This window comes from Carassius gibelio, chromosome B10, assembly GCF_023724105.1.
Source record: "Carassius gibelio isolate Cgi1373 ecotype wild population from Czech Republic chromosome B10, carGib1.2-hapl.c, whole genome shotgun sequence".
In the NCBI taxonomy this organism is placed as follows: domain Eukaryota; kingdom Metazoa; phylum Chordata; class Actinopteri; order Cypriniformes; family Cyprinidae; genus Carassius; species Carassius gibelio.
Genome location: NC_068405.1, coordinates 22,485,558 through 22,513,530, shown reverse-complemented (window position 1 = coordinate 22,513,530; position 27,973 = coordinate 22,485,558). Strand labels below are relative to the sequence as shown.

At 35.4% G+C, this 27,973-nt stretch overlaps 2 protein-coding genes across 3 annotated transcripts; both read right to left on the bottom strand.

Annotated features, from left to right (window-relative positions):
* Positions 1–30: 30 nt before the first annotated feature.
* LOC127966607 (M-phase phosphoprotein 9-like) lies at positions 31–20,762 on the bottom strand. Its single transcript, XM_052567714.1, has 24 exons — positions 20,617–20,762; positions 18,915–19,189; positions 17,873–18,020; positions 17,134–17,223; positions 14,256–14,707; positions 13,513–13,657; positions 12,806–12,878; positions 12,525–12,610; positions 11,282–11,392; positions 10,821–11,209; positions 9,512–9,661; positions 8,436–8,523; positions 7,165–7,380; positions 7,028–7,075; positions 6,881–6,945; positions 6,019–6,120; positions 5,690–5,803; positions 5,448–5,608; positions 4,676–4,846; positions 4,457–4,577; positions 4,269–4,366; positions 3,523–3,713; positions 2,159–2,227; positions 31–921 (listed from the first exon to the last, which is right to left on the bottom strand). The coding sequence occupies exons 2-24, from the start codon at positions 19,151–19,153 to the stop codon at positions 820–822; spliced, it is 3,429 nt and encodes a 1,142-aa protein (XP_052423674.1). The 5' UTR covers positions 19,154–19,189; positions 20,617–20,762; the 3' UTR covers positions 31–819.
* A 2,555-nt stretch (positions 20,763–23,317) lies between these two features.
* Positions 23,318–27,428, bottom strand: LOC127966253 (cyclin-dependent kinase 2-associated protein 1). Of its 2 annotated transcripts, none has more exons than XM_052567124.1 (4): positions 27,251–27,428; positions 26,572–26,663; positions 24,096–24,222; positions 23,318–23,965 (listed from the first exon to the last, which is right to left on the bottom strand). In XM_052567124.1, exons 1-4 carry the CDS (start codon positions 27,303–27,305, stop codon positions 23,898–23,900), a joined length of 342 nt encoding a protein of 113 aa, XP_052423084.1. In that variant the 5' UTR covers positions 27,306–27,428; the 3' UTR covers positions 23,318–23,897. The 2 variants fall into 2 exon arrangements, with proteins under 2 accessions (XP_052423084.1, XP_052423085.1); XM_052567125.1 differs by having other exon boundaries at positions 27,308–27,420.
* Between the last annotated feature and the right edge of the window lie 545 nt (positions 27,429–27,973).

Genomic DNA, 27,973 nt, shown 5'->3' with positions numbered 1-27,973 from the left:
TCATCAAATCATAATGACTCAAACACATGATTCAGTATGCAGTTTTAATTGTGGAACATTTTGTGCAACAGTTAAATAGATTTCATGAGCTACAGGGAAAAAAAACCCTGAATAGTCAACAGCTAACAATGGAAAAGCAGAGAAGAGCATACTTCAAATTTCATGCATCAAAGTAAGCAGTACATCCTGTGCTGCACTGGAAAAATGTCAGAGGTCTAGCTTTGATAATCATGTGTAAACAGTCGCTGCTGGTTTGGGTTTGTGTTTGTTGCATGAGATGATTTCGACGAGGCAATTTAATTCTACTTATCTTATTATCAAATATGTGCTATCATTCTCTGCTCATGTATGGCACAGGAAATGTTATGATGTAATTTAATGAACAGGCCACAGACAGTGAAAGCCTGATATTTGAGCGAATTATAAACCTTTTCAAGTGTCATTTAAATTAAGAGTCATAAGACACACAGTGGAATGGAAACATATGCAAATGAGCTGCCCTGCAGGACTGACATTTTGCCATTCATTTAAATCAGCGGCAAACAAAGCAAATAAAAAATATCGAGTCGAGCATACAATTTCCCATATTTCTGTGACATTAAAAAAAGTAAATGTTTTTACAAATCTAGGCATTATTAAAATATACTTTATAGCATGTTCACCATGTAATAAAACATACAAAATAGATTCCTACAGTAATAAAAGTAGAAATATGTACATATCAGAGTCTGTACAGTGGAACAACTGTTCCATTATTATATGAATTCATATGGTCCAGGGTAAAGATCATAATTCATGACAGCTCAAAGCAGCTGTTGGCTATACGTTGGCAGAAGATCTCAAGATGTTGAATCGTTTCAGTGTCATTCGGATGAACCCGAGGTCGCGGTTCACCTTTTCTAGGCGATTCTCCAGTGTCACCTAAAACCATAAAGTTTATAATGTTATGCATCTGATTTTCTACTGATGTCTTTTGTTATGCATAATCATCTTTTAAAAAAAATTAAACAATTCTCAAATTAGATGTAGAGCCTTTAATTTGTAAAGTGCTACTGGATTAACAACAATAAGCATCAGCATGTTTATGCAACACTCTGGGGATGAATTCCCAGCAAAAAGTAAATATATCATAATATATACCATGGGTTTAAGAAATGTCAGCTTAAACTGTAATATGCAGTATACTGAAATATAATTTCTCATATCATGATCTAATATTTTTATTATATTTAATATATATTGCTTGCTATGTATTTCGCAGTGCATTTAATAGATAATTACATTTAAAGAGCATTGCGCTATCAAGGGGCGAGGTTGGAGGAAAAATTTCTATAATTTTCTAAATTTTTACCAGAAAAAATTATATCTATCTATCTATCTATCTATCTATCTATCTATCTATATATATATATATATATATATATATATATATATATATATATAATGTTCTAATTTTTTACTGGGAAATATACAACATTAATGTAACTTATTCTTAATTTTTATTTTTGGCAAACATTATTTCTTTAAAAATAAAGTTTATTAGTATTTATTATTTTTAGTATCAGTATTGTTATAACAATGAATCTTACATTCTACTGCACAACAGTAATATATTTCTGTCACAGTTTCTTCAAGTTAAAACAAAATTTATTTTGACGGGTTGCTGTCAAGAATTTGCAGCTGCTGTGTATGTGATATGTTAATTGTTCTCAAATTAAACAGTAAAATGCTAATGAAGGGAATCTCAGAGCAGCTGTGTTTGTGTCGTCATATATTGCAGAACTCATAGCGCCATATGCATGATGTCAAATGCTTCCACAGACTTGTAGTATTACTACAGCATTACACCTCTGCATTGAAAATCACGCAATATTGCTTTGTTCGTGTCAATGATATCTCCGCCATGTTAAGCAATGAATGAATGACAGGCTTTCCGTTGTAACATCACGTAAGCTAAACGAGAGGGTGACATCTAGTGGGGAAGACTAATGATAAGATTCATGTTAATCAAATCTTGTGTTAAATATAAATCGAGAATCAATAATCATATTGATAATCGACCACATATTAAAAAACTAATTAATTAACTAAATGATTTTTTTTTTTTGGCTTAGCCTTATTCTGTATGCATGTGAATGGAAAGTGATTGTGTTCCCACCTCGTCGAGCCTGGTCTGCAACGTGACCCGGGCCCCGGCTCCTGGAATCCGGCTCAGTGCCGCCTCAATCTGTGGAAAATAAATAAATATTGTGTGAAAGCGTCACAGCTTTTAGCAAATTGCTGGATGGAAACAGCCGAGATTAAACAACAGGTATTAGCACTCCTCAGCATGAATAGGAAAAGGGAAGCCTTTGCTAAAAATAGACGTGATTAACCAGCAGCGCTATAAAGTCAAGTTATGTAATGTGTAATGCTGCTGAGGTCACAGCAGAAACATGTGCTGCCATTGATAGACCAGCACAAGTCGTGAGCGAGTCACATGCTGTCCAAATACTCATGGGGTGTTGTGACATGCCTTCCATGAGCTTTCAGAGTTTCACAATGACTATAGCATGTTTATGGCCAGAATCGAAATAATGAATGAACACAAATGATCTAGAAATAAATCATGGGTTTTAGAAATTGCTAAAAGTATTATTTACACACACACACACACACACACACACACATATATGTGATAAGTCGCTGTGGTATATTTGTATAAACATATTGTATGAGTCAAAATTATATTTTTCTTTTATGCCAAAAATCATTAGGATATAAAGTAAAGATCATGTTCCATGAAGATATTTTGTAAATTTCCTACTGTAAATATATCACAACTGAATTTTTGATTAGTAATATGCATTGCTAAGAACTTTAAAGGCGATTTTCTTAATATTTTGATTTATTTGCACCCTCAGATTCTAGATTTTCAAATAGTTGTATCTCTGTCAGATATTGTCCTATTTATTCAGCTTTCAGATGATTTACAAAACTCAGTTTCGAAAATTGACCCTTATGACTGGTTTTGTGGTCCAGGGTAACATTTTATATATTTTACAAATAAATTCTTGCAGAAAGACTGTGTGTGTGTGTGTGTGTTTAAAATTTGAATGCATAAATTATATATATTTTTTTAAACATGTAATATTTAAACAGTTGAAGACTGTCATATTTCAGTGTTTTTGTTCATTGACTTTCAAAGTTGCCATTTTAATAATTAATTTTCACAGGTTTCTTAACTGTACATTTAAAAAATACGTAAATACTTCGTACAGTTTTTACTACATTAACTAGTTTACTACAGTAAATTATTAACTGGTTTTGCATCATTATAAGGGTAATTTAAAAAAATAAATAAAGTCTCATTTGTAAAAATTTATTAATGCATTAACTAACATGAAGCAACAATGAAATAAATATTAAATATTTATATATTATATAATATATACTAAATATTTTTACAGCATTTGATCTTAGAATGCAACGATCGACCAATCAGAATTACACATGTCATAACAGGAAATATCCCACAATCACCTGCTGCTTTTCCTGTGTGAGCTCATCAAAGAGGCGCTCTGCGTCAGCTAGTGACTGAATGCGAGGCTGAAAGGAGAGGGTCGTCTCTTCACCGGCAGCTTCCTGTTGGTCCCAGCTGGGTCCGACCGCAGGCTCCTCAGACTCACTGCTCTCTGCAGGCTCAGACGAGCCCATGATGCACTGAGGCTTCACTGAGGAGGAAGTTCACACAACACTTATGCTTCCTGAGGAAATTCCACTGCTAACAGGGTTAAAGGGTAGCAAATGACTAGTTCTTTTTTTTAGGTAAATTTAACTATATACACTAGTGTTACATTTTGGAGTCAGTAAGATTTATAAATGTTTTTGAAAGAAGTCTCTTATGTACACAAGGGCTGTATTTATTTTATCAAAAAATATATAATATTATTAAATAAGTATTATTACAATTTACACACACATAATGTAAGTCATATTTAATAAAAGAGATTTAATATTTTCAATGCTAAAACAGCATAAAGTTTATAAAAGAAATACATACAAAACTACTATATAATATATAAATCTACGGTAGTAACGTAACTAATTTGATTAATTGTAGAAAAGTGTAATATAAATACATACATATATATATATATATATATATACACGCACACACGCACGCACACATACACATATATATGAGCATGCACCATAAACAGTTGTCACTGTCTCTTCTTCTAGGACTGTCACTGTGTGATAGTTAAACCTGACAAAAGCAATCATACCTTCCGGTCTATCAGAAGCCTTAAACTGTAACCTCCTCCTTGGACTCGGATGGGACGGTAAAGAGGCGCTGACGCCATTTCGATCAAAAACATCAAACCTAAAAAACAAGGCATATACAAGATATTATTTACTGACAGCTGATCCATGTGGAAGGCAAGTGAGTCAGTTAGCAGGACAGAATTGTTACCTGCTCTGCATGTGCTCTTGGGATGGAAGAGGGTGACCCAACGCGGTGGAGAAGTTCTCAGTCGGACAGCGCTTAGGACTGGACTTGGCTGAGAGAGGCACGAGTAATGTGTCTCTCTTTGCTAAAATAAAAAACACATTCAATCAGTAAAGATGGACTTTTATCAGCTATTTTGAAAATGCATCAAATGCTCGAATGCTAAAGCTTTGGGTCACTCACTGGGTGTGGCGAGAGGAACGGCTCTCTGTGTTCTGGGGGGCAGAGATGATGACCTGTGACCCTCTGGAGAGAGACTCCTCTGGGCCCTCAGCACGGCTCCGCTCCGCTCCTCCACAGCGTCCCTCACAGAGCTCTCCACAAAACCCACCGTAGGCCTTCTCCTAGCCAACCCTAAAACACATAGTGATATGGAAGAGAAGTCATTTAAAAGCAGTTTTTCATAAGGCAGGAACATAAAATGTGAAAAAATTAAGGGTTATGAATACTTTCACAAGGCACTGTGTACATATACATATATGTACACACACACACACAGACACACACTCTGGTTCAAAAGTTTGGGACATGCAAGATTTTTTTTTATCAAATCCCTTGTTCACAGAGGCTCCACACCCCTCCTGTCCTTTAATTAACTTCTTGTGAAGTGAAAAGCTTCTTGTCAAAATGACTCCATAATAAATAATATCAATTAAAAAATCCCCTGCCATGTCCCCTCACATTCAAATCCACCCACACACTTTTTTTTTTACTGTTTTAGACTGTTTTTGCTTGTAAACTGTGCTTGATGTGTATATTTCTCTCCTGATTTAAAACAAGATGACTTTTCACTGGAGGACTCATATTTTAGCCAGGAGCAATAGTCTCAAGTTAAAATACTGAAATCAAGGATTTGTTTCTTAGAAACATCCAGCTTTTTACTGCACAGGACGTTAACTGATGGACTGGTTGTTAGACTCTCATTCTGACGGCACCCATTCGTTTTGTGACATACTAGAGGAACCACAGCCGTTCCTGGATAGCGCTCGGCCCTCAGTGGCTTTGGTGTCCTCCATCTGGATCAGGGCCTTCATCATTGGGGTCAGAGGAACATCCCTCTTCCTCGGCTCTTCAGAAGGACCCGGAGTCGATCCTCTCTCTGGTGAAGGCAGCCGTCTGTTGACAGAGAATAGTTCAAGTTCTCCAAATGAATGCACCATAGAATGATAACGAAATGAATATTGTGAAGAGCAGTACCCTCTGGCTCCAGATGTCTGTTCACCTCTGAAACCAGCGCCGGTCCTCACCCCGACATCAGCATCTCGCTGCCTTTTACTCGGTGAGAGCAGAAGATCAGGGTGGTGGAACAAACTGGAATGATTCGATTTGTGAGTTTCAGCTTGGAATAAAAGCATTTCAGGGATTCAAAATGCAGTTGGATTTTTTTCTAATAGAAGAGCTGCACACTAGCATCGGTCCATGAATCAATAACTGCTAAATAAGTGTGTTCAGTTCATATTCACTGTTGTAAAACACTAAAAGCTGTGTTTTAGACCTGTGAAGAGAATGTGGTGTGTGTTTTGTACCCTGCTCCAGATGGTTGTGAGTGGCTGTGGAGAGATTGACGTGTTTTAGCCAGATTTTCGTGCTGTAGCTGTCGGACTTGAGCTTCTAGCTTAGAGATGACTCTACAAAACCAAAGAGAAATTCAGAAATAAAAACACATTGAGTTAGTACAGAAAAGGATATCATATACCATATAATTATAGCACCCGTGTTACAAATATTTTATATGCATTAACAAACAAAAGCAATTACAAATTAATATAATTTCATTTATATCAGTAATTATGATTGTTATAATTATGTACATTTCAAAACAAATATGACTTACATTTTTTATAAACTTCCTAAACTTTATTTTATAATATGACGGGTAACACTTTACAATAAGGTTTCATTTGTTAACATTATTTAACTATATTAGTTATAAGGAACAATAGTTATTCAGCACTTATTAATTCAAGTTAATTTTAAGTTCAACATTTACTAATACATTATGAAATCAATTGTTGTTTCTGTTAACATTTATCAGTGCACTAAGAATTAACATGAATATTTAACATTATATTAACTAACATTAACACAGGTTAACTGATATAATTCATCAGTCATTGGTGTTTCATTTCAAAATATTTATTGTTAGTTCATGTTAGTAAATGCATTAACAAATGTTATCAAATGCCGATTCTTCATTAATATATGTGCTAAATATTTGATTTAACAATTACACCATAACATTTAACAATTAAATACAATTGTTAAATATGAACTTAAATGGTTAAATATTACATTTATAAAATTTAGCTATAATTATACATTTTAGTGTAATACAATAGTTGAAATAATGACATTAATTGCAGATTTGGATTGAAGAAATCTGACTACCTTTTCAGTTCTGATGTCTGTTCATTGGCATCAAAGAGCTTATTTTCAGTCGAGGCCAACTTGTCCTGTTAGGAAAGAAACCGCTGAATAGTTTGTGCACTTCTATGTACTATTAGTATCATGATGTCAGATAAAAACAGCTCTCACCTTGGCTCCCTCATGCTCCCTTCTCAGTGAATCATACTCGTGGAGGAGCTGCAAAAAATCAACGCATCATCACACTGAACTTTTATGGTCAAATATAAACAGCATAAGGGAAGCTTAAAGGATTCTGCTCATCTCACATCCTGTAGCATCTTGTGTTCTTTCTTCATGCGGGCCTCTTTCTCATCCACCTCCTTGCAGGCGTTCTGCACGGCCTCCTCCAGCTGATGCAGGCGGTTCTTCAGTTTGGTCACGGTGGCGTCTTTCTCACGGCTGCTGTGTTTGGTCTCTTCTAACCGCTGCTGCAGAGACTGGACAGTGGAGCTGGCCGCGTCGTATCGCTCTGGCCATTCAGACTGGACAACAAACACAAACACAAACTTCAGGTTAACATAGTGTTTCAACCATGCTTCCAGTCATTTATGATCACTATTATGATTGAAAGTTATTTTTAAGATTTAAGATTTCCGAGGTTGCAGGTCAGGTGCCAATCCTTGAATTAACACCTTTAATCAATGATAATTATAAGTGTACAAATGTCTCCAATATTAAATAACTAAAATATTATAATAATAATACAGTTTTAGAGCAGAACATATTAAGAAAACTATATTTACTCTGTTGCTTCTGCTACTGTACCTTTAAGACTATATATATATATATACACACACACACACACACACACACAAAAATGCCCTGTTATGATTAGCTAACCTAAATGCGAAGGGCATTTATGACAAAAAAATGCTTTGGAAAATTATAATTATGAAATAAAATGTCATTATTACATTAAAAAAGATGAAAGTTAAAAGTAAAAATTATGAGATGATAATGAAATGAGATACTAAGTCATATTCCCACATTATAAAGTTGTAAGTATATTATTATTATTATTATTATGGTCAACATTGAGATAAGGACAAAATTATGACAAAAAAAAAATTGCAACTACAACTAACTAAAGTAGAAAATTATGAGATAAAAAGTCATAAAAATAACAAAATAGTTGTTTAAACAATAACAATTATGATATAAAAGCCATAATTATCTTTTAAAAATACCTTTCAACTTCCATACAAACTTATCCTGATATTCTTCACACTAATTACTGAATAGATGTTGAGCTAGAGGTTGCTAGGATGTTCTAAGTGGTTGCTAGGGTGTTTCAAGAGGATTCTGTGGTTGCTAGGTCATTGCTATACAGTTTCTAGGAGGCTGTAAGTAACCTTTCCAAAGGTAAACGTTCCGGAGTTGTGGAGTTGTGCAGGTGAAGTGTTTACAAAGTACAAAACCCTGTCTCAGTGACATAACCCCTTTAAAGTGCTTGTATATAATTGATAACATTTTGCTCCCTACAAGCCGAGTTGCCCCTCATGTATTTCCTGTTTTAGGTGGAGGCGGTGACTCATACCAGCTGTCTCTGCAAGAGTTGGTTTTTGATCTCCAGCTCTCGGATGCGTGTGCTCGCCTCCGTTAACGCTCGTTCCAGGTGCTGACATCTGCCAAACGATGATCAAAGACACAATCAGTCAGAGTTCACCGGACTCCGCCGATGACAGAGTGTTTATCGTGTGGTAAACACCAGACACACACCAGACGCCAGCACAGAGACAAACAACAGGCTGAAGACAGAGCCAAACATATATCAATATTACACCACATTACAGCTACTGGATATTACGAAGTACACTCGCGATCTGGTTCAACACGTTAAGATATGCAAAAATGTTAGAGTGGAGTTAATTGTTTTTTAATTATTACTTCTTAGACATAGCTAACAAAAAGTATTGTTCATTAACCAGAATATAAACATTCTCGACTTAATGTTAAAAAACAACTGATGAGATAAAAACATCACAATAATCCAAAAGTAATCCACACAACTCCAGTGTGTCAATTAATACTGTGAAGCCAAAAGCTGCATGTTTGTAAGAAATACATTTATCATTAAGACATTATTCAGACTAACATACAAGTCCCATATCCATGATATAGCTTTTTCTAGTGGCATCTTGTTTGATTCCGGCGAGAAACATACCCAGATCAAGCACTGGTGTAAATATGTGGGTGGGTTTTGATGTGAGAGGACTACAAGAGATGGACTTTTTTACTGGAGGAACTGCAACATTATGGATTATGAACTCGTATTTGGCCAGAAGAAAGAGACAGTTTCGGGTTAAAATGTCATCTTGATGGACTACAAACACATAGCTTTTTACTTTACAAGATATTAACTGATGACTGGTGTGGTGTGGATTATTGTGATGTTTTTATCAGCTGTTCGGACTCTCATTTTAACGGCACCCATTCACTGCAGAGGATCCATTGCTGAGCAAGTGAAGCAATGCTAAATATATCTGAATTTTTATGAACCAAAAACTCATCTACATTTTGGATGTATTTATTTTTGACAATATATTGTTCTTTTCTTATTGAATTTCATAATGCAATCTGAAACAGTATGAACTCATGTTGATTGTTTCTCACCTCTCAAGCAAGATTTGGTTGCTTTTCTCCATGTCAAGAGGCAAATTCACCAGATCTAGTTTCTCCTTCAGGGCACTGAGCTCAGCCTCGTAGTACGCTCTGAGATCTGCTATGTGACGGGCATGTTTCTCTCTCAGGTTTAGTCTCAGTCTAGAAAGATTAGACAAACCATAAGTTAGTGTGGTAGCACTAGAACATCAGATATGTGGATATACCAAATAGCATTGGTTCAGTAAAGCACTAAAATATGATCAGTCAGGATCTTCAGCTACACTCCAGTTTAAAAGTTTCGGGGCCATATGATTTTTAACTTTTTGAAAGAAGTTTCTTCTGCTCTCCAAGGCTGCATTTATTTGATAATACTGTGAAATACTGTTACAATTTAAAATAACTGTTTTTTTTTTTTTTTTATTCTAATATATTTAAAAAATGTCATTTATTTCTGTGATCAAAGCTGAATTTTTAGCATGTCTTCAGTGTCACATGGTCCTTCATAAATCATTCTAATATGCTGATTTGATGCTCAAGAAACATTTCGGTTTATTATTAATGTTGAGAACAGCTCTGCTTATTTATAGTTTTGTGCAAACAGTGAAACATTTCTTTTTTTTAGGATTCTTTGATGAACAAAAAGTTCTAAAGAACAGTGTTTATTTGAAACAGAAAAATTTGGGATAGTGAGGAAGTTAAAAAGCAACTACTAAATGCCTTGTAAATGAAATTTTGCATTAATGATTTTAAAGAATCTTTAATAGTCATAGTCCACTTTTTCCATATCCAAAAAAACCTGTCTGCTGCTGTAACCTTCCCATAAAGCCCATAAGTCTCCCAGGACAACAAAACCTTCAGTCTTAAGTGTCAGTTTTTAGGAGTTTAGATTTATACATCATCCAAGAGCTGAACAAATAACCTCTCCATTGATATATGTTTGTTAGGAGGACAATATTTGAACTATTTGAAAATCTGTTATCTGAGGGTACAAAAAAATCTAAATATTGAGAAAATCGCATTTAAAGTTGTCCAAATAAAATCATTAGCAATGCATATAACAAATAAAAACTAAAGTTTTGACATATTTACAGTGGGAAATTTACCAAATATTTTCATGGAACATGAATTTTTTTTAACTTTAAAACTAGTTTTGTGCTCCAGGGTCACATATGGGAAGGGAAAACATTAATGATCATTAGTAAATGACCAGTGTGATTGTTATGCATTTTTGTGACCAAGCTTTTCAAAATAGTTTTTGACTTTAATGTGTTGTAAATGTCATTGCATGTTAACTTTGGGGGGTTTTCACGACTCTTACAGCGAGAGAACAACTGGGTCCTCCAGTGAGGTCTTCCGCTCCATTTTCCCACAGCCCCTCTCAGGGCTGCTTCTGTTAGGCCTGTTCATGTCCTGAGCAGACGGTCCTCTGGGCTGTACGGTGACCGTGGCAGTGTGGCTGCCCTCATCCTCACTGTTGGCCTGGTTTGCTCGGTCAGGCCCCTGCTGTGCAGACAGACTGCTGGCATTAGACATGCAGTCTGTGTCACTGTGGCTGCGCAGGGCCATAGAGTCAGGACTGACGGGCGCTCCGCTGCTGCTGGGACAGGCCCGGACCTGCGCCGATGGACTGCTGAAGTGGGACGGTGACGTGAAGCCTGACGTACGATCCGAGTGCTTCACATGCACCGTGGAGTCCAGAGTCAACACCTGGGTGAGAGAGCAACAGTTGAGACGTCCTGCTCCTTAATTAATTCTTGTGTTAATTGGTTCTGCTCTGACCTGAGGAGACGAGGTGGAGGAGTTGATTAAGGAGTCCCATTCGTGGGCTTTGGGATCTGCTCTTTTGCTCTGGTAGATCTCCCGCAGGGACAGACGGTTCTCATCTGGAGTCTGTGCGCAACAGAACAACAACTTATTCATCAGTTTTTATTTAACCCCATAAAGCGCGCTCTGTCATATTTGCTATGCAAATTTAAGGCCTTTAAATAATCAACATGATCAAAACTGTAGAGCAGAATCTACAACAAGACTTATATCATCTAATAGTTTATACTTTTAATCAAGTAGATGCTTAGTATGACTGTATCAATTTAGTATTACTGTAAAAACACCAGGTTGTGGTACACATTACTTTTTGCTGTGAAATCTTTACTGAATTTTATAGAGTAAGAATAACTTTTATTTTGTTAGTGATATTTCAAGGTGAACACTAACTGGACTGAAGCAACATGGGTTTACTTGATTATCCATACATAATTTTTCAGAAAAACCATGTTCAAATATTAGCATCAAATATGATTTATTATGATTTATTTATTATTTATTATGATTTATTATTTATTTTCATTCATTATGCCATTGTATGTATGTGTGTGTATGTGTAAAGACCTCTAACACTAGCTTGCTCTATTCTTTTTTTATTCTTTTTTTTTTAATTTGTTTTCTTTTTCTTTATTATATTATTTAAAAGCCCATGCTACGTGTACTGTGTTACCCTAACAGAGACTTGTTATAGCACATATATTATTGCTCTTTGTGTTGTTTTTGATTGCTTCCACTGTCTTCATTTGTAAGTTGCTTTGGATAAAAGTGTCTGCTAAATGAATAAATGTAAATGTAAATTTGATCCATCAGGCTTTTGAGAAACGTAACATTTGTTCATTATATGTTTTGCAATTACCGAGTTTGATCATGAAACTAAGCATTTAAATCTCATCTTACTCATAAATATTTTGGGATAATTTCAGAATCAGAATTTTATCTTGCTTTTTAAATGTCCATTATATAAATGTCAGCATGATCACCTCGAGTATGAGCTCCATATTCTCACTACATCATACTACACTGAAACTTAAAACTTGTAGTTCTACATGAAATGCAAAGTGTCAGTGAACGAATAAGAAACAAATACAAAGTTTAAGGATTTATTAGTGTGAAAAATGATTGTTTTGATGCAGCTAAGATAATAACATTGCTGCTTTTTAGTTAGTATCTCCTAGAGACTAAGTGAATAAACGTTTACCTCCATTCGGACAAAGGAAGCACTTTCAAAGTTGTCAGGTAGAGGACGGTATAACTCACTCTCATCCAGTTTCCAGTAAGACAGGCCTGGAAAATCAAAGGTAATATGTAATATGTAATATGTGCATAGCAATTACACAATAATCAGAAATTACATCATTCTAAAGCCCCTATTCAAAACCTCTTCACAATCCCCCTAAAAAAATCATACGATCACCATTGCATCTCTCCTGTGTGCTGTTGAACAGACAGCGGAGCTTGATGCTTAGTGAAATGTGTTACCTGAGGCTTCAGACACCAGACTGTCACTTCTCTTTAGAGGCAATGGATTTGTGGAGGCTGTGCTGCATCCATGCTGAGGAGACAAAAGGTTATTATACTCAGAAAGCAATTTTAAATGCACACAGAGGCTTCTACAAACATTCACAGTACCAAGCTGAACAGTGATGCTTCATCTTCTCTCTGAAACACAAATATTGCACAATTCAAACAGTTTATCCGAGATTTGTTTAACTGGATCCCAATTAGCCACTACCAAGGTACCATAGGGGTCCAACAAGTAAAAAAACTAAATGACATTAATCCATAACAATAAATACCATTACAATAAAACAAACAAACCCAAAATGTATTCAGAATATCAAGATTCAAGTACTGAGTCTTATACCATTAAATATTTCTTTAAGATTTTTTTAAACCTCATTTTAGTTGTTGAAGTAAAAGATACATGACAGATATTTGGAACAATTATAAATCAGACATTTTGTGCATTTAAATTTACAAATATTATATAATATATTTCACAGCAGAAGAGATGGAATGACATTTGAAAGAGTTTACTGCTTGAATTTATATATATAAAAAAAGAAAACATGGTTTGTTCATATATATATATATATATATATATATATATATATATATATATAAAGATCCCTGCTGTTCATGATAAAAAATATTTAAAAAAACCTTCAATATTAGTATGTGCTTACATCAAGTAAGTGATGTGTGTGCTCCTTAGGAGATCCTGCTCCTGCTGTGCTCCTGTCCCGCTCCACGTGTGCCGTCCGGTTTGGTGTGGGTCGGCTCCTTCTCTGCCTGTGTTTTTGTCTTTGTGCCCAGGAGGTCAGGGGTTGACTACACCACATATAACAACACAAAACAGCTGGATCTCTTAATGTGTTAAAAGTGATTCAACTGAGTTCATTATAACAGTGGTATTTCAGTGCTTCTGTACTATTACTTTAATTTGAGTATACTTTTAGTAATACTTCTACGTGCTTTGCCATTTTTTATTAGTTTTTGTTAGGGATGCACGATCATGATTTTTCATGGCCAATTCCGATACCGATTTTTTTACAAGCAAACTGGTCGATACCGATTACCGATTTTTTTTAATTATCTTTAATCAACAAACAAGAAAGAAGGAAAGTATGCATAAACAAGATGTTTATTTGGTATTTAATAAGCCAAACTGGCTTTTAGCTATTGAAAAAAATAATCGTAACCATCTGAAATTATTGGCAGTATCTGCACAGTAATTTAGTAATTTAACTTAAAACTATTTCAGTGAGCTGATAAGGCAATTTTGAATTAGCTTTTATTTTTAGATTTTCAAAATACATTAAGTCTTTGAAATTAGACAAATATGCATTTGTTTTTTGTTCACATTCATTTACTTCCATCGGTGTTTCAGTTTTTGAAATAACACCGATGGTAACATCTGTAACTCTACCTTATTACTCTCTGTTTATCAGTCAGCACATCAAGTGCAACTGTCTCAGTGGTCTGGAGCTTGTCATTGGTTCTTCTCAGCGGGTTCTGGCCCAGAAGGCTTGTGTCAGGTATAGGTGATGGTGTGAGACTCCCGTCCTGCTGGTTTGGGGACCACAGCGCCTCGTCCCTCCCCTCTGTGGAACTGGGCCGCCCTGTTCCTAACCCATGCTCCCAGGTTGAAAGAGTCCCATAGCCGCTGCTCAGCACAGTAACCATCCCCTCCTCCGAGCTCTCCTGAGGGTGAACGGTGAGCTGGGGGGGCGACAGAGGTCCTGGGGCCGACAACGTAAAGGTGTTCCCAACCGGGTCCTCTAGAGGCTTGGGGTTCTTACTGGGCTCCAGAGAGTGAGTCTGTGTGCTGATTTGGTGCTTCTGTAACTGCACTAATGCCTTAATTTCATCCTGTATGAGCTGGAAGATATCATGCAAGGTTTAAATATATTAATATGCAAAGTTAGTTTGCATATTAATAATTCCTCCCAGATTAAGGACGAAACACGCTGTACAAAAGTACAAAATTCAAGCATGAGGTCAATATATTGAAAGCACAGTTAACATGCATCACTGTAGCAGTAGTCATTACTGAATATAAACCTGATGTGTTATACAGTAAGTTTGCTAAATTTTAACTAAACTACTTAGCAAAATTCTGTGCAAACAAAAAAACATATATTTCTAAATGCAGAAATGCGTGATATTGAAATTATACAGTTGTGCTCAGGGCTCTGAACCGGTTCAAGGAGCGAAAACAGAAACAGCGGAAACAAACTAAATTTTGACAGGAACAGAACCAGAACCAGAAACGAAATCAAATTTTATAGTTCCGAACCGAATCGAAAATTTGAAATGGCCATTAACTGGTTAATAACGTTATTTTATCGTTCCATTTAATATTTGAAATTTGCTGTCAATGAATCATGAATTCCAGTATTATGGCATATGCAAATGTGATGCTGAAGCCAACGAGTTAAATGTCCGCTCAGCTGTGAACTCATCATAGTCAAGTCGCAATGGCAATGCACCGCCCTTAAGAGTTTATCTGAGGATAATGTGAAATGAATTCAACAGATCACACACCTGCAGCACTTCTGTGAATGGAGAAAGCTGAAAAACCAACCCCTACAGGCTTACATAAAAAGGAATATAGGCATATACACTAAATATATTTCACTTAAATCATATTGACAGATTAATGAAACGAAAGAAAAAGTGTGCTAAATTACAGTTCATTGTGACACCTTCCAAATTTTCCAAAAGGAAAACGAAACTGCAGAGAGAAGTTCTCTTTATTTTGCAAAAGCTTTACATTTTTTATTATTTTGCAAAAGCTGACAGCTTTGAATGATGTCTTGCTTCTATATAATCAACCAGCTTTGGTATGACCATCGCGCTGACACAACATCATTTTGCTTTATTAAAACCTGTTAATTATCAAAATAAAATGGAGTTAATAAAACAAATAAAAAGTTAGACTGCTCCGTTGTACATGTTGCGTTCCGAGTGACCGCGCCTCACTGTGCTAATACAGCTGATGTGAAGGATAATGTTTTATGTAGATAAAAGTACAAACACTATATAATAAACAATATTTTAGCATCCAAATGCGTCTGGAACATGGAAACATTTGGACTCGTGCCGGATGAGAGATGCAGGCATCAGCTTCAACTTCAGCTTTGTTTTCAAGAGAAACTAATAGCTGTTTTTATAATGTTTGTAAACATTTTGCTTTAGACTACAGGCATTTTAGCCTTCATTATTTCGTAAAGTAATAGGGCTAATAAAATGCAATGCCGCAACTTTAGTTTTTTTTTTAGTTTTTTCACTTTCATCCTTTTTTTTTTACAATGTAGCAAATATTTTTCAATATCTTTAAAAAACTTTGATGTCTTTAAAGTGTTGATAGATATTTTTTTTTTGGCCAAAATCTAGAGAGAGAGAGATGACGCACACTGTGTAATCAGATGTTGCTAATTCCTAATGTTCACCTCTTCATGTTTAATAAATCAAGTGTTATGATTTGCCGAGATCCCTGTCGGTGTCCTCCTTCCAAGAAAACCAACGAGCTAGCACACGGTAAGAACTGTAAAGCCTGCATATAGAAACGAAGTGCTTTACATTATTATTAGGCAAATTATAGACACATAATATTTTTTTTTTTTTTAAATAACGTTATTAACCTGTATTTTTTCCACCCGAACCGGTTTCGGAACGTAATAATTCAGAAGAACGCAGGAACAGAAACGTACAAATATTGATTCTGCTCTGAGTGAACCGACTGAATTTTCTTTTCATTTTCAAGCCCTGGTTGTGCTGTCAAATAAATGTAACGTTAATATCATTAATATTTTAAATATTTACATTTTTTATTTTATTTTACTGTGAAAAAGTATTGTTACAAAAGTAATATTCTTTTGTTATCTAACTACCAATTTCACAATTACCTTATTTTGTATTAATTATCAAAGAAAATCGTAATAAAATATCACTTTCAATTCAAATAAAGCACACATTATGCTTGAGAATCACAGCAGACCAAAATAATTCATTAAACCACATTTTACATCACAATTGCAATGCGATGGATGGATGGATGGATGGATGGCACTTAGATCTCCCCAAATCACGCAGCCCTGCCCCTGACTTCAAGTTTGTGTAAGTAGATGCATGTGGATTCACTTAATTGCACAGTGTATGTTTTAAGCTTTAGACTGGCACAACCAGATTAAACACAATGAAGCACCTTGACTGTATCAGATACAAAGCACAACACTATAACTCTCTGCAACATGAACAGTAACTGGGTAAGAGTCCAGACAGGTTCCTTCAGGAAAACATACCTGTATTTGGCACTGGTACTGCTCCTGTTGAGCAAGGATTTGCTCTTGATATTGCTTTTCCACCAACTGAAAGAGATTAAGCCACCGGCCCTGTTTGAATGAGAGAAAAACACTGTCAGTGTGTAAGAGAAAAAAATGGGCCAGTAGTTTCACAGCTAGTAAACTTGACAGATGTGATTGTCATATAGCCAATCTCAGCATATAATGAACATATAACATATATTTTTATAATACATCCAGGTGCATATCCACAGAGCTGGAAACTAAATTAGAGTCGTGGAGCATTTTGATAAATATATGCAAATATTCATCCTTATTATTTTTTATTTAACCAGTTGTCTTCATTATTAAATGCATGTTTGAGTAAATCTGTCATGATAACAACTTTTTATTACTGTAACTATTTAAATATTTATATTTCAACAACAAATTGGAGTAAAAAAAAAAAGATAATATCTTTTAAAAGTTAATCTGAAAAAAAAAAAAAATCTATCAAATATACAGTGCACCAACATTAATATTTACTTAAAAGAAATAGACAGGGTGAATTTAAATTTCATTCCAACTTTAAAGCCCTCAAGACACTTCTAAATGATCTCATTTGTGATGTCAGGGATCAGCTGCATTGTGGGATGTTCTCCACAGCTCGACTCCTATGGGAGACCCCAGACGATGGCCCAGAAACCTGGGCCGTGACGGCATGAGGGAACGGACAGCATGGTCTCAGGCATCTGCGCACCTCACAGTTCTTCCATATCTCAGGGTCGGTCTCGCCGCTGCTCTGGATCTCCTGGACCAGGGCTCGGAGCGTCTCTATGGAGCTGGGGTTGATGAAGGGCAAACTTCTCCCTGAGCTGAACTCCTCCTCGGTGCGAAGACACAGATTCCTAAAGCATGTGACACCACAACAGAGACTGATTATAAGTCACATCAACCCGGAGGGCTTATTGTGGATTTAAAACAGCTTATCGACAGCATCTTTGTAAAGAAAAAACATCACAAACCTTATTTTTGGTTCAGTTTTCAGCTTAACAAAAACTTTGGTTTTGTGAAAATTATATTTCAGTGCATCACTAATAATGTCTCAAATAATCATGTGTTAAATAGATACGGTGAATTTTCAATTTTATGCCCACTTCAGGCCTCAGGAAACTTCTAAATGATCCAATTTGTGATGTCAGGAGCCAGCTGCATTGTGGGATGTTCATGAGCATGTAGACAAAAATGAAAAAGCAGGGTTTTCTGATTGCAACAACACATGATATCAAGTAGGACTCAGAGATTAATTGAAATAGTATATAAATCTGCATTTAGTAAAAGATTAGCTTTTAATCTCCCAGAAGTTTTCAACCAAAATAAAAGCTTGCTCCTAATATTTCTATTAAGAAATGTAGATATATAGCCTTTGTACAGTTGCACTGTAACATACACCTATTATTATAACATTTTGTTTAAATAAGCATTTTTTTTATTTTACTGTGAAACCTTTTTACAAAAGTAATATTTATTATTTTGCTTCATATTTTTACCTTGTAGATTAGAATCATCTTGATTTTATTCTCACACTTAATTACATTTTTTTTTAAAAGCACACAAATTGTGCTGCAAACATTAATAACAAACCTGGAGCTCTTTATTTAAACAAAATGCACTTTACATTTCAATCACAATGTTTATCAAAATATTAATAAAACCTTTTTTATGTATAATAATAAAAGCACATATGTATTTAATTCCCCAAGTCATGCAGTCTTAAAGTCAAAGTTCTCCAAAAAACTGACCTTATTTTGTTGGAAATGTTGCATGCTGATGTGGAGGAGGGTCCGTTTTCCCCTTCTGTGGTCTGAAGGAAGCTCTCGTGGTGGGACGCGGAGCGCTCCTCTTCGGGGAGACCCGACACGTTGTCCTCAGAGGAGACGATGGACGCCTCGCTCTCCTTCCCGCCATTGGCACTGATCTGATCGTGGCTCAAGGCCACAGAGCTGGACACGTCCTCAGAGATGCTGTCATCTGTGGACATGCTTAAACAGCCGTGGACAGAGACCGTGTGTGAGCGCTGTTTTAAAAAATTAACAGAGTATAACGGGATCAACATCAAACCAACAATTATTTCATAAAAGCAAACACTTACTAACTAGGGCTCAAACCTGCATCATTCCAATTACCAACCCAAATATTTAACCAATAAGCCAACTATCCAAAAAAATTACAACAATATTTACGTTCAGAATTATTTACCTATGCATATGTTTGAGCTCATGTTAAATAAATAAATTGCAAAAACAAAAAAGTTTTTTTATACACGCAAAAATATTTAAAACAATAATTAAGTGAAATGTGTTATTTGCGATTAAATGAAAATGTATTATAGCTTACATTTATATTAGGTGCAATTAGTTTACTTTAGAAAGTTTTTAACACACCTAGGTAAGACTTCAGTAAATCTTTACATGTATTTTCATGATTGCTAATATTGTCTTTGAAATATGGTTAAAGTGTACTGCTGAACGTATTGACAAGTATTTACTGTAGCCTGAAATATGTCATTTTGACACTTGTCACATTTAAATCTATTTGGAATAATGAAATTGGAATGTACTTCATTAAACAGAAGACACAATACAGTAAATATTATAAGCAACTACTTTGCATTATTACACTATGATTTAAAAAGTCAAATTTCTGAAAGTGTTCAGAAACAGTTGTGTGTGTGTGCCTCTTTTTAAGTGCACCTAAGTGGCCTTTAATATCATTAATATATTATCTGCAAGTACGGTTTTTAGAAATATACTTTTAAGATTTTAAGTGCACAATCTGTTCAATTAAGCACACTTGTTTTGACTAGGCTTTTGTTTACTATTTATTGCACATGAATACAATCCCACTCAAAATGCCTAACACAAGCAAGAGATGAAATCTACAAAACCAGGAGTCTGAGCTACATTTCAATGATGTTATAAAGCCTAATTATCAAAACGTAAACTAAGAAAAGAAAATTAAAGCATTTTATTATTTTTTTTTAATGACCAGGGAAGGCATAAACAAAGACCCAGCTGTCAGACTGTCAGGACATCATGGGCACATCTGGTAAATCCATTGTTTACATGCAGTCGGACAACATCAGATATATTCACAGAACAAATGTCATTCAATGCTATGAACTTGGATGGAGATTGGTGAAGTTATAAGAGCAGATCAAGCCAGAAGCACTCATATTTAATCGTCAGATCAGTAAACAACACAAGGCTAATCTGGCAACCTACAAACCCAGCCGGTGGTGTGTTTATCGCATAGTTATTTAATAAGATGTCAAGCAGGCTCATAGATGTGAACATGCAGCAAAACACAGACTCGTTATGGCGCTTCCTGTTCTCGCGCGCGTACAGACAGCACGCATCACCTCTGCAGCTGCATCCCCTCGCTCCAAAGACAAGCGCTGACACATTTACCTTGACAATAACCCCCCAAAACCGCGACACTTACTTGTTACTTTTTATCATCATTTGTTCTCCCATTTTGACATTTCTTCACGCTCCTCGCGCACTCTCTCTTTCTCTTCATCTGTCACTGTCTGCTTCTCGCTCAACCTTCTAACGTTCTAACCGACGACGATACACACTGCGCCGCGAAACGCCATTGGTAGATTGAGTTCGAAAGGCGTTACTTGATTGGTCAACACAAATAGTCAACGTCATTTTGGGCTCTGTGATTGGCTCCTTCGCAGGATTCTGCGCAGTTTAATCGTACAACAGAGGTTCTGATTGGTTCTCTTGTGTGCCCGGAAGAAATACTTTGGAAAAATAAAACATAAATAATAATAATATCAATATTAATAATAACAATTAAATCAAATGCTTTGATTGTATGTCAGTAAAAAAATAAATATTGTATTTTCCTTTAAAAAAATAAGGTTTTGTGGAACAAATTTATTAAGTATTTTATATATAGATATATACTGAAGTTGGACGAAACAAAACGCTGTTGTTTAAAACGAGTGAGACAAGTAATTAAAACAAATAATTTGATATTACAGTAGAGTTCTGTTTCTGTACAGACATTTAAACACTGGCACATATGCTTCGCGAATTATTTGAGTCAGTTCGGGAGTTCGGAGCGGGATCGCGAATCATTTGAATAAGTTTGGGGATCGCAAATCATTTGAATCAGTTCGGGAGTTCGGAGCGGGATCGCGAATCATTTGAATAAGTTTGGGGATCGCAAATCATTTGAATCAGTTCGGGAGTTCGGAGCGGGATCGCGAATCATTTGAGTCAGTTCGGGAGTTCGGAGCGGGATCGCGAATCATTTGAATAAGTTTGGGGATCGCAAATCATTTGAATCAGTTCGGGAGTTCGGAGCGGGATCGCGAATCATTTTAATCAGTTCGGGAGTTCATAGTGGAATCGCGAATCATTTGAATAAGTTTGGGTATCGCAAATTATTTGAATCGGTTCGGGAGTTCGGAGCGGGATCGCGAATCATTTTAATCAGTTCGGGAGTTCATAGCGGAATCGCGAGTCATTTGAATAAGTTTGGGTATGGCAAATCATTTGAATTAGTTCGGGAGTTCGTAGCGGGTTCGCGAATCATTTGAGTCATATCGGGAGTTCGGAGCGGGATCGCGAATCATTTGAGTCAGTTTGGGGTTCTCGAAATATGGTATAGGCATTTTCAACAAATTTAGTTGCTAGTTCTAATTACGTTTTCCAAGCGTGTTTAGGTGTGATATGTGAACTCGTTTATATTTGTTTTCAATGATGTGCCTTTTATCAAGTATTTTAAAAACTAATGTGATATTATGAAAACTGAGTCGATGGCTGATAAATAAGTGCATGGTTTTGCAGATTTGGTGTGTAATTCTGTTTGAGTGACAGCTTTCAGAATCTGTAATCTGTAAGTAAAGATTTAATGTGTAAGCATTTGATAAAAACTGTAACATCCCTGAATCACTTCACATGTATTATTACAAATTAGCTGTATTTTAAATCTGAAATGTAAATCTATATAATCCTACAATAACAAATCTAGTCTACAGTCATATTATCTCTGCTGGTTTTATTAAAATTGAGTCCACAAATAAAGGCTAGCGTCTATGAATGAAAAGTAACCAAATCTTTTAAAGGTGGGAAGTCAAAATGAAGTAATGGTAGTCTGGTCAAAGATTTCTTAAAAGTGAATCAGACATAATTTAAACCTGGAAATAAACTGAAGTTGGATGAAACTAAACACTGTTATTTAAAACGAGTGAGAAAAGTAATTAAAACATATAATTTGATATTACAGTAGAGTTCTGTTTCTGTACAGACATTTAAACACTGGCACATATGCGGGTTCGCGAATCATTTGAGTCAGTTCGGGAGTTCAGCGCAGAATCCCGAATCATTTGAATAAGTTTGGGGATCGCAAATCATTTGAATCAGTTCGGGAGTTCGGAGCGGGATTGCGAATCATTTGAATAAGTTTGGGGATCACAAATAATTTGAATCAGTTCGGGAGTTCGGAGCAACAAAGTTATATAAATAAACAATATAGAAATTGTTTTTTTTTTGTATTATTTCCTTTTGTACTAATACAATAAAATAACTGCATTATTCTGGTCATGAAAATCCTTTTTTAAAAACTTCCTGAAAAACTTGAGAATAATTTGAATAAAACACACATGCACACGCACACACACACAAACAGACATATATAAATTACACCATACTGTGAATTCAGTAAAAAAAAAAAGTCCTTAATTGTAATGAAACCAATTTCACAACCCCAACATTTCCTATGGATCTAAAATCTTCTTAAAATTATAATTTCTAAGGTATAATTTAATTGTTAATTTTTATTATTTTACTTGGAGTAAAAACAGAATTCACAAGGCAAGAAGTAATTTACAAAAGTCATAAAATTATAAACTATATTATGGCATTATATTAAAACTTGCAAAGCTATCATTACACGGTATAGCCTTAAATAATTAACATGGTGACCATAATTTCATAATGAATAAATATGGTTTCTATTTCAAAAATCAAAACAAAATTTTTATATTAATCTTATTTAAGTGGCTCATCAAACTAGGTTCCCAGTTTTACTGTACTAACAACTGAAGTCTGATATTTTAATGGAAAATATTCTTTCTGTAGTCAATTAATATAAGGATAGCAATATTGCACAAAAATAAACAAAAATGTTTCATATACAATGAATGTCATATTTATTGACAGATATACAAAATTCCAAAGAGTGACCTTTTTTGTCTTTACATGAAAATACATTGTATTACACAAGGTAATAAATACAAATAAAGACGAAAGTAATGGCATCACTACAATACTTTTCAGCATCACCCCGATTAAAAGAAATCTCACCTATTCATTAGTGCGTCCAAAGAAAAAATACTCGACCTTATCCTGAGACCTATTTCTAAAAGCACAAACCTAGTCTAACCTGTAAAAGCCATGCAGATTCTAATGTGGGACCTTTCATCCGATTGCATGCATTTTTGCTTATTCGCTCGTAAAGATACTATGTGGTCAAAGAAAATGAAATGTATATTTAAAAAAAAAACTCAAATGGCAACAGTTCTGGATCTCTTGCATTTATAAATCAGAAGATATATTCTCTGAATGGTGCCTTATTCCCTCCAAACTGCAGATGAAAAGCGCAATTCGTAACATAAATGCTCCGTTTTTTGATTGTTTTATCCCTTCACAGGAGAGGCATGCATGACTCCCGTGTGACACAGTTCTTTCAGCCGTATGGAGAGAGCGCTAGGATCTGGCGTTTCTCTCTGTCTCCGCCAGACACTCACGAACAAGCCCTCTGGCATGAATGATTCCTACAACACACACAGAAAATGACACAAATCAGTTTCTGAGACGCATGATTTGAGTTTAACGTGTACATTAAATAACAAAAACAATATATAGAAGAGGATTAATATTTAGTCTTTGATTGTGTGCACAAACCTCTTTTAAGTCGCTCCATGGCGCTTTTACTCCCTGCATATGTTGGCCTTATTTCTTTCCCAAGTTCTTCAATGATGGCGAGGAGTTCAGCATATTTACTCTGAGGTACTTGGCTCCCATTTGGACCCTAAACATGAAAAAATAAGTAAAAATTATTTGGTTAATTTATTTTTTTTTTTTGTTAGTATAGAATAAGTTTTAAAGTTTAAAAAAATATGAGTATACAGTATTGTTCAAAATAATAGCAGTACAATGTGACTAACCAGAATAATCAAGGTTTTTAGTATATTTTTTATTGCTACGTGGCAAACAAGTTACCAGTAGGTTCAGTAGATTCTCAGAAAACAAATGAGACCCAGCATTCATGATATGCACGCTCTTAAGGCTGTGCAATTGGGCAATTAGTTGAAAGGGGTGTGTTCAAAAAAATAGCAGTGTCTACCTTTGACTGTACAAACTCAAAACTATTTTGTACAAACATTTTTTTTTTCTGGGATATAGCAATCCTGTGAATCACTAAACTAATATTTAGTTGTATGACCACAGTTTTTTAAAACTGCTTGACATCTGTGTGGCATGGAGTCAACCAACTTGTGGCACTTCTCAGCTGTTATTCCACTCCATGATTCTTTAACAACATTCCACAATTCATTCACATTTCTTGGTTTTGCTTCAGAAACAGCATTTTTGATATCACCCCACAAGTTCTCAATTGGATTAAGGTCTGGAGATTGGGCTGGCCACTCCATAACATTAATTTTGTTGGTTTGGAACCAAGACTTTGCCTGTTTACTAGTGTGTTTTGGGTCATTGTCTTGTTGAAACAACCATTTCAAGGGCATGTCCTCTTCAGCATAGGGCAACATGACCTCTTCAAGTATTTTAACATATGCAAACTGATCCATGATCCCTGGTATGCGATAAATAGGCCCAACACCATAGTAGGAGAAACATGCCCATATCATGATGCTTGCACCTCCATGCTTCACTGTGTACTGTGGCTTGAATTCAGAGTTTGGGGGTCGTCTCACAAACTGCCTGTGGCCCTTGGACCCAAAAAGAACAATTTTACTCTCATCAGTCCACAAAATGTTCCTCCATTTCTCTTTAGGCCAGTTGATGTGTTCTTTGGCAAATTGTAACCTCTTCTGCACATGCCTTTTTTTTAACAGAGGGACTTTGCGGGGGATTCTTGAAAATAGATTAGCTTCACACAGACGTCTTCTAACTGTCACAGTACTTACAGGTAACTCCAGACTGTCTTTGATCATCCTGGAGGTGATCATTGGCTGAGCCTTTGCCATTCTGGTTATTCTTCTATCCATTTTGATGGTTGTCTTCCGTTTTCTTCCACGTCTCTCTGGTTTTGCTCTCCATTTTAAGGCATTGGAGATCATTTTAGCTGAACAGCCTATCATTTTTTGCACCTCTTTATAGGTTTTCCCCTCTCTAATCAACTTTTTAATCAAAGTACGCTGTTCTTCTGAACAATGTCTTGAACGACCCATTTTCCTCAGCTTTCAAATGCATGTTCAACAAGTGTTGGCTTCATCCTTAAATAGGGGCCACCTGATTCACACCTGTTTCTTCACAAAATTGATGACCTCAGTGATTGAATGCCACACTGCTATTTTTTTGAACACACCCCTTTCAACTAATTCAACTAATTGCCCAATTGCACAGCCTTAAGAGCGTGCATATCATGAATGCTGGGTCTCATTTGTTTTCTGAGAATCTACTGAACCTACTGGTAACTTGTTTGCGACGTAGCAATAAAAAAAATATACGAAAAACCTTGATTATTCTGGTTAGTCACATTGTACTGCTATTATTTTGAACAATACTGTATTTATTTTTATATTTTATTTTTAGTTTACACAATATTTTTGTAATTTTGTTGTTTTGTCATATTTATTGGTTTAATGTATTTTTAGTTATTTTATTATATTAAGTTCATTTATACTTTTCTGTTTTTTCATTTTAAAGTTTTAGTAATTTTATTGTTTTTGTCATTTTTATTAGTTTGTTTTTTAATATGTCTATGTAATTTTTATTAACATTTTATTTTTTGTTATTTCAGTACATCAAGTTTGAAATTTTACCAACTTATTGCAACTAATTTGATCAACTACATTCATATTTTTATTAAATTGTTTTTTTATTAATATTTTGAACTTGCTTTAATGTGTTAAACTAAAACCAAATATAGTTTTTATTAATATTTTTAATTCATTTTCCCTTTTTTTAAAGAGTTTTAGTAATTTTGTTGCATTTGTTTTAAGGTTTTCTGTTTTTATTTTTCTATTATTTTGTACAATTTTCTTTTTGATATATCTACAGTTTTTTTAGGTTTAGCTTTTTAAACATTTAAACTAAATACAAATTGAGAAATGCTGAAACTTAATACATTTTCAGGTATTATTTTTTAGTTGCTTTTTATTTTTTAAGTGCTAGTTAACTATAACATGAAACCTACCTGTGGGAATCCCAACGAAGGCGGCCCAAAGTCATTTAGAAATGGCTTGTATGACTGTATTGTTGCCATTGAAGACGGAGAGGGGATGTTTCCTGTAAAAGCAACAATACACATCCTTAACTGTTTGATACAACAGCTTATAATTTACGCAAATACATTATTTCAAGACACACGTGCATTTGTGCAACTGCTCTTTTGTCTCACAAAGCCTCGCAGTTACCCTTGTGACAACTAGCCCCGGCCCTCGCTCTATGCAATACCACCCTCCGCCACTAGGTGTCCCCAAAGAGCAATAAAAACGGCGCGTCTGAATCCGATCAATCAACAGCCCAAGAGACAATCATGGAGGAAACGGCACGGGCTTGATCTTAGCCGCTAAAAGGATTCATTTTTAACACAATCTAGCGGCCTCCACGCAAACCCATCCGGCCACGGCGCGACGCGGAACCTTCGGGAAGAACCCGAACATGCACCTAACGTCGATATTTAGCCCTTGCGAAGGCGAGGAATGCGTTTTTTTCACTAGTAATAATGGCGGATGTGAAGGATCTGACCCTGTAGCGATCAGACTGGACAAAAACTACACACGGCTTTTCCCCAGGTATTCTTTCTCTCGCCAATTCTTACATTCGACCAAATACACTCAAGACGAAGAGTTTTCCCCGCTTTTTCGGCATACCTTGGTTCCCAGAAGTTCCCGGAAGGTGTTGATGGAGATTGGGTTTGTAAGACATACCTGAAGAGATAATAAATGAGAGAAATAAAATTGTCCCTAAAATCAGCGGAGCGTCCGTCTCAGACACTTTTTGTTTACAGCGGAGCAGCACCGGCAAATATGGCCGCGTCACTCCTCATGACACCCACACTGTTGTCCATCATCATCACAAAGAACTCAGACAATTAACACAGAATTAATGAAAAAATAACCAGTGTTGTCCTTAATCACAGTGACAACTGGAGAAGCTATAAAAGCGTTAATAATGATAATAAAAAAAAGTAATACCTTTAGAATAGGGTTTACTTGTAAGATTTTTTTTTGTTCGTTTTAATAAAAATGCACTTAAAAAAAAAGAGGGAAATGGAAAGGATTTTTTTTTTTTGCAATGAAGTAGAATCAGAATACATTTGAAAATTTCCCCTTGCATTTGCAATTTTAGATCTAAATACTTAAATCAAGTGAGACGATCAATCCCAAAAGAATTTTAGTTGAGAAAACTAATCCTGTTAAAGTGGATTATTATTTTTTTAAGCCTTTTGCACTATGTATACTGAAGTAAACTAGTTATTTTACATGCACTCCTACGACTTTCAGAACTACATTTATACACCAAAATACTGAGAATAAAAGATTTCAGGTTTACCTACTACTACAGTTTCCTTCTCGTTCATTCCTTAGTAGCTG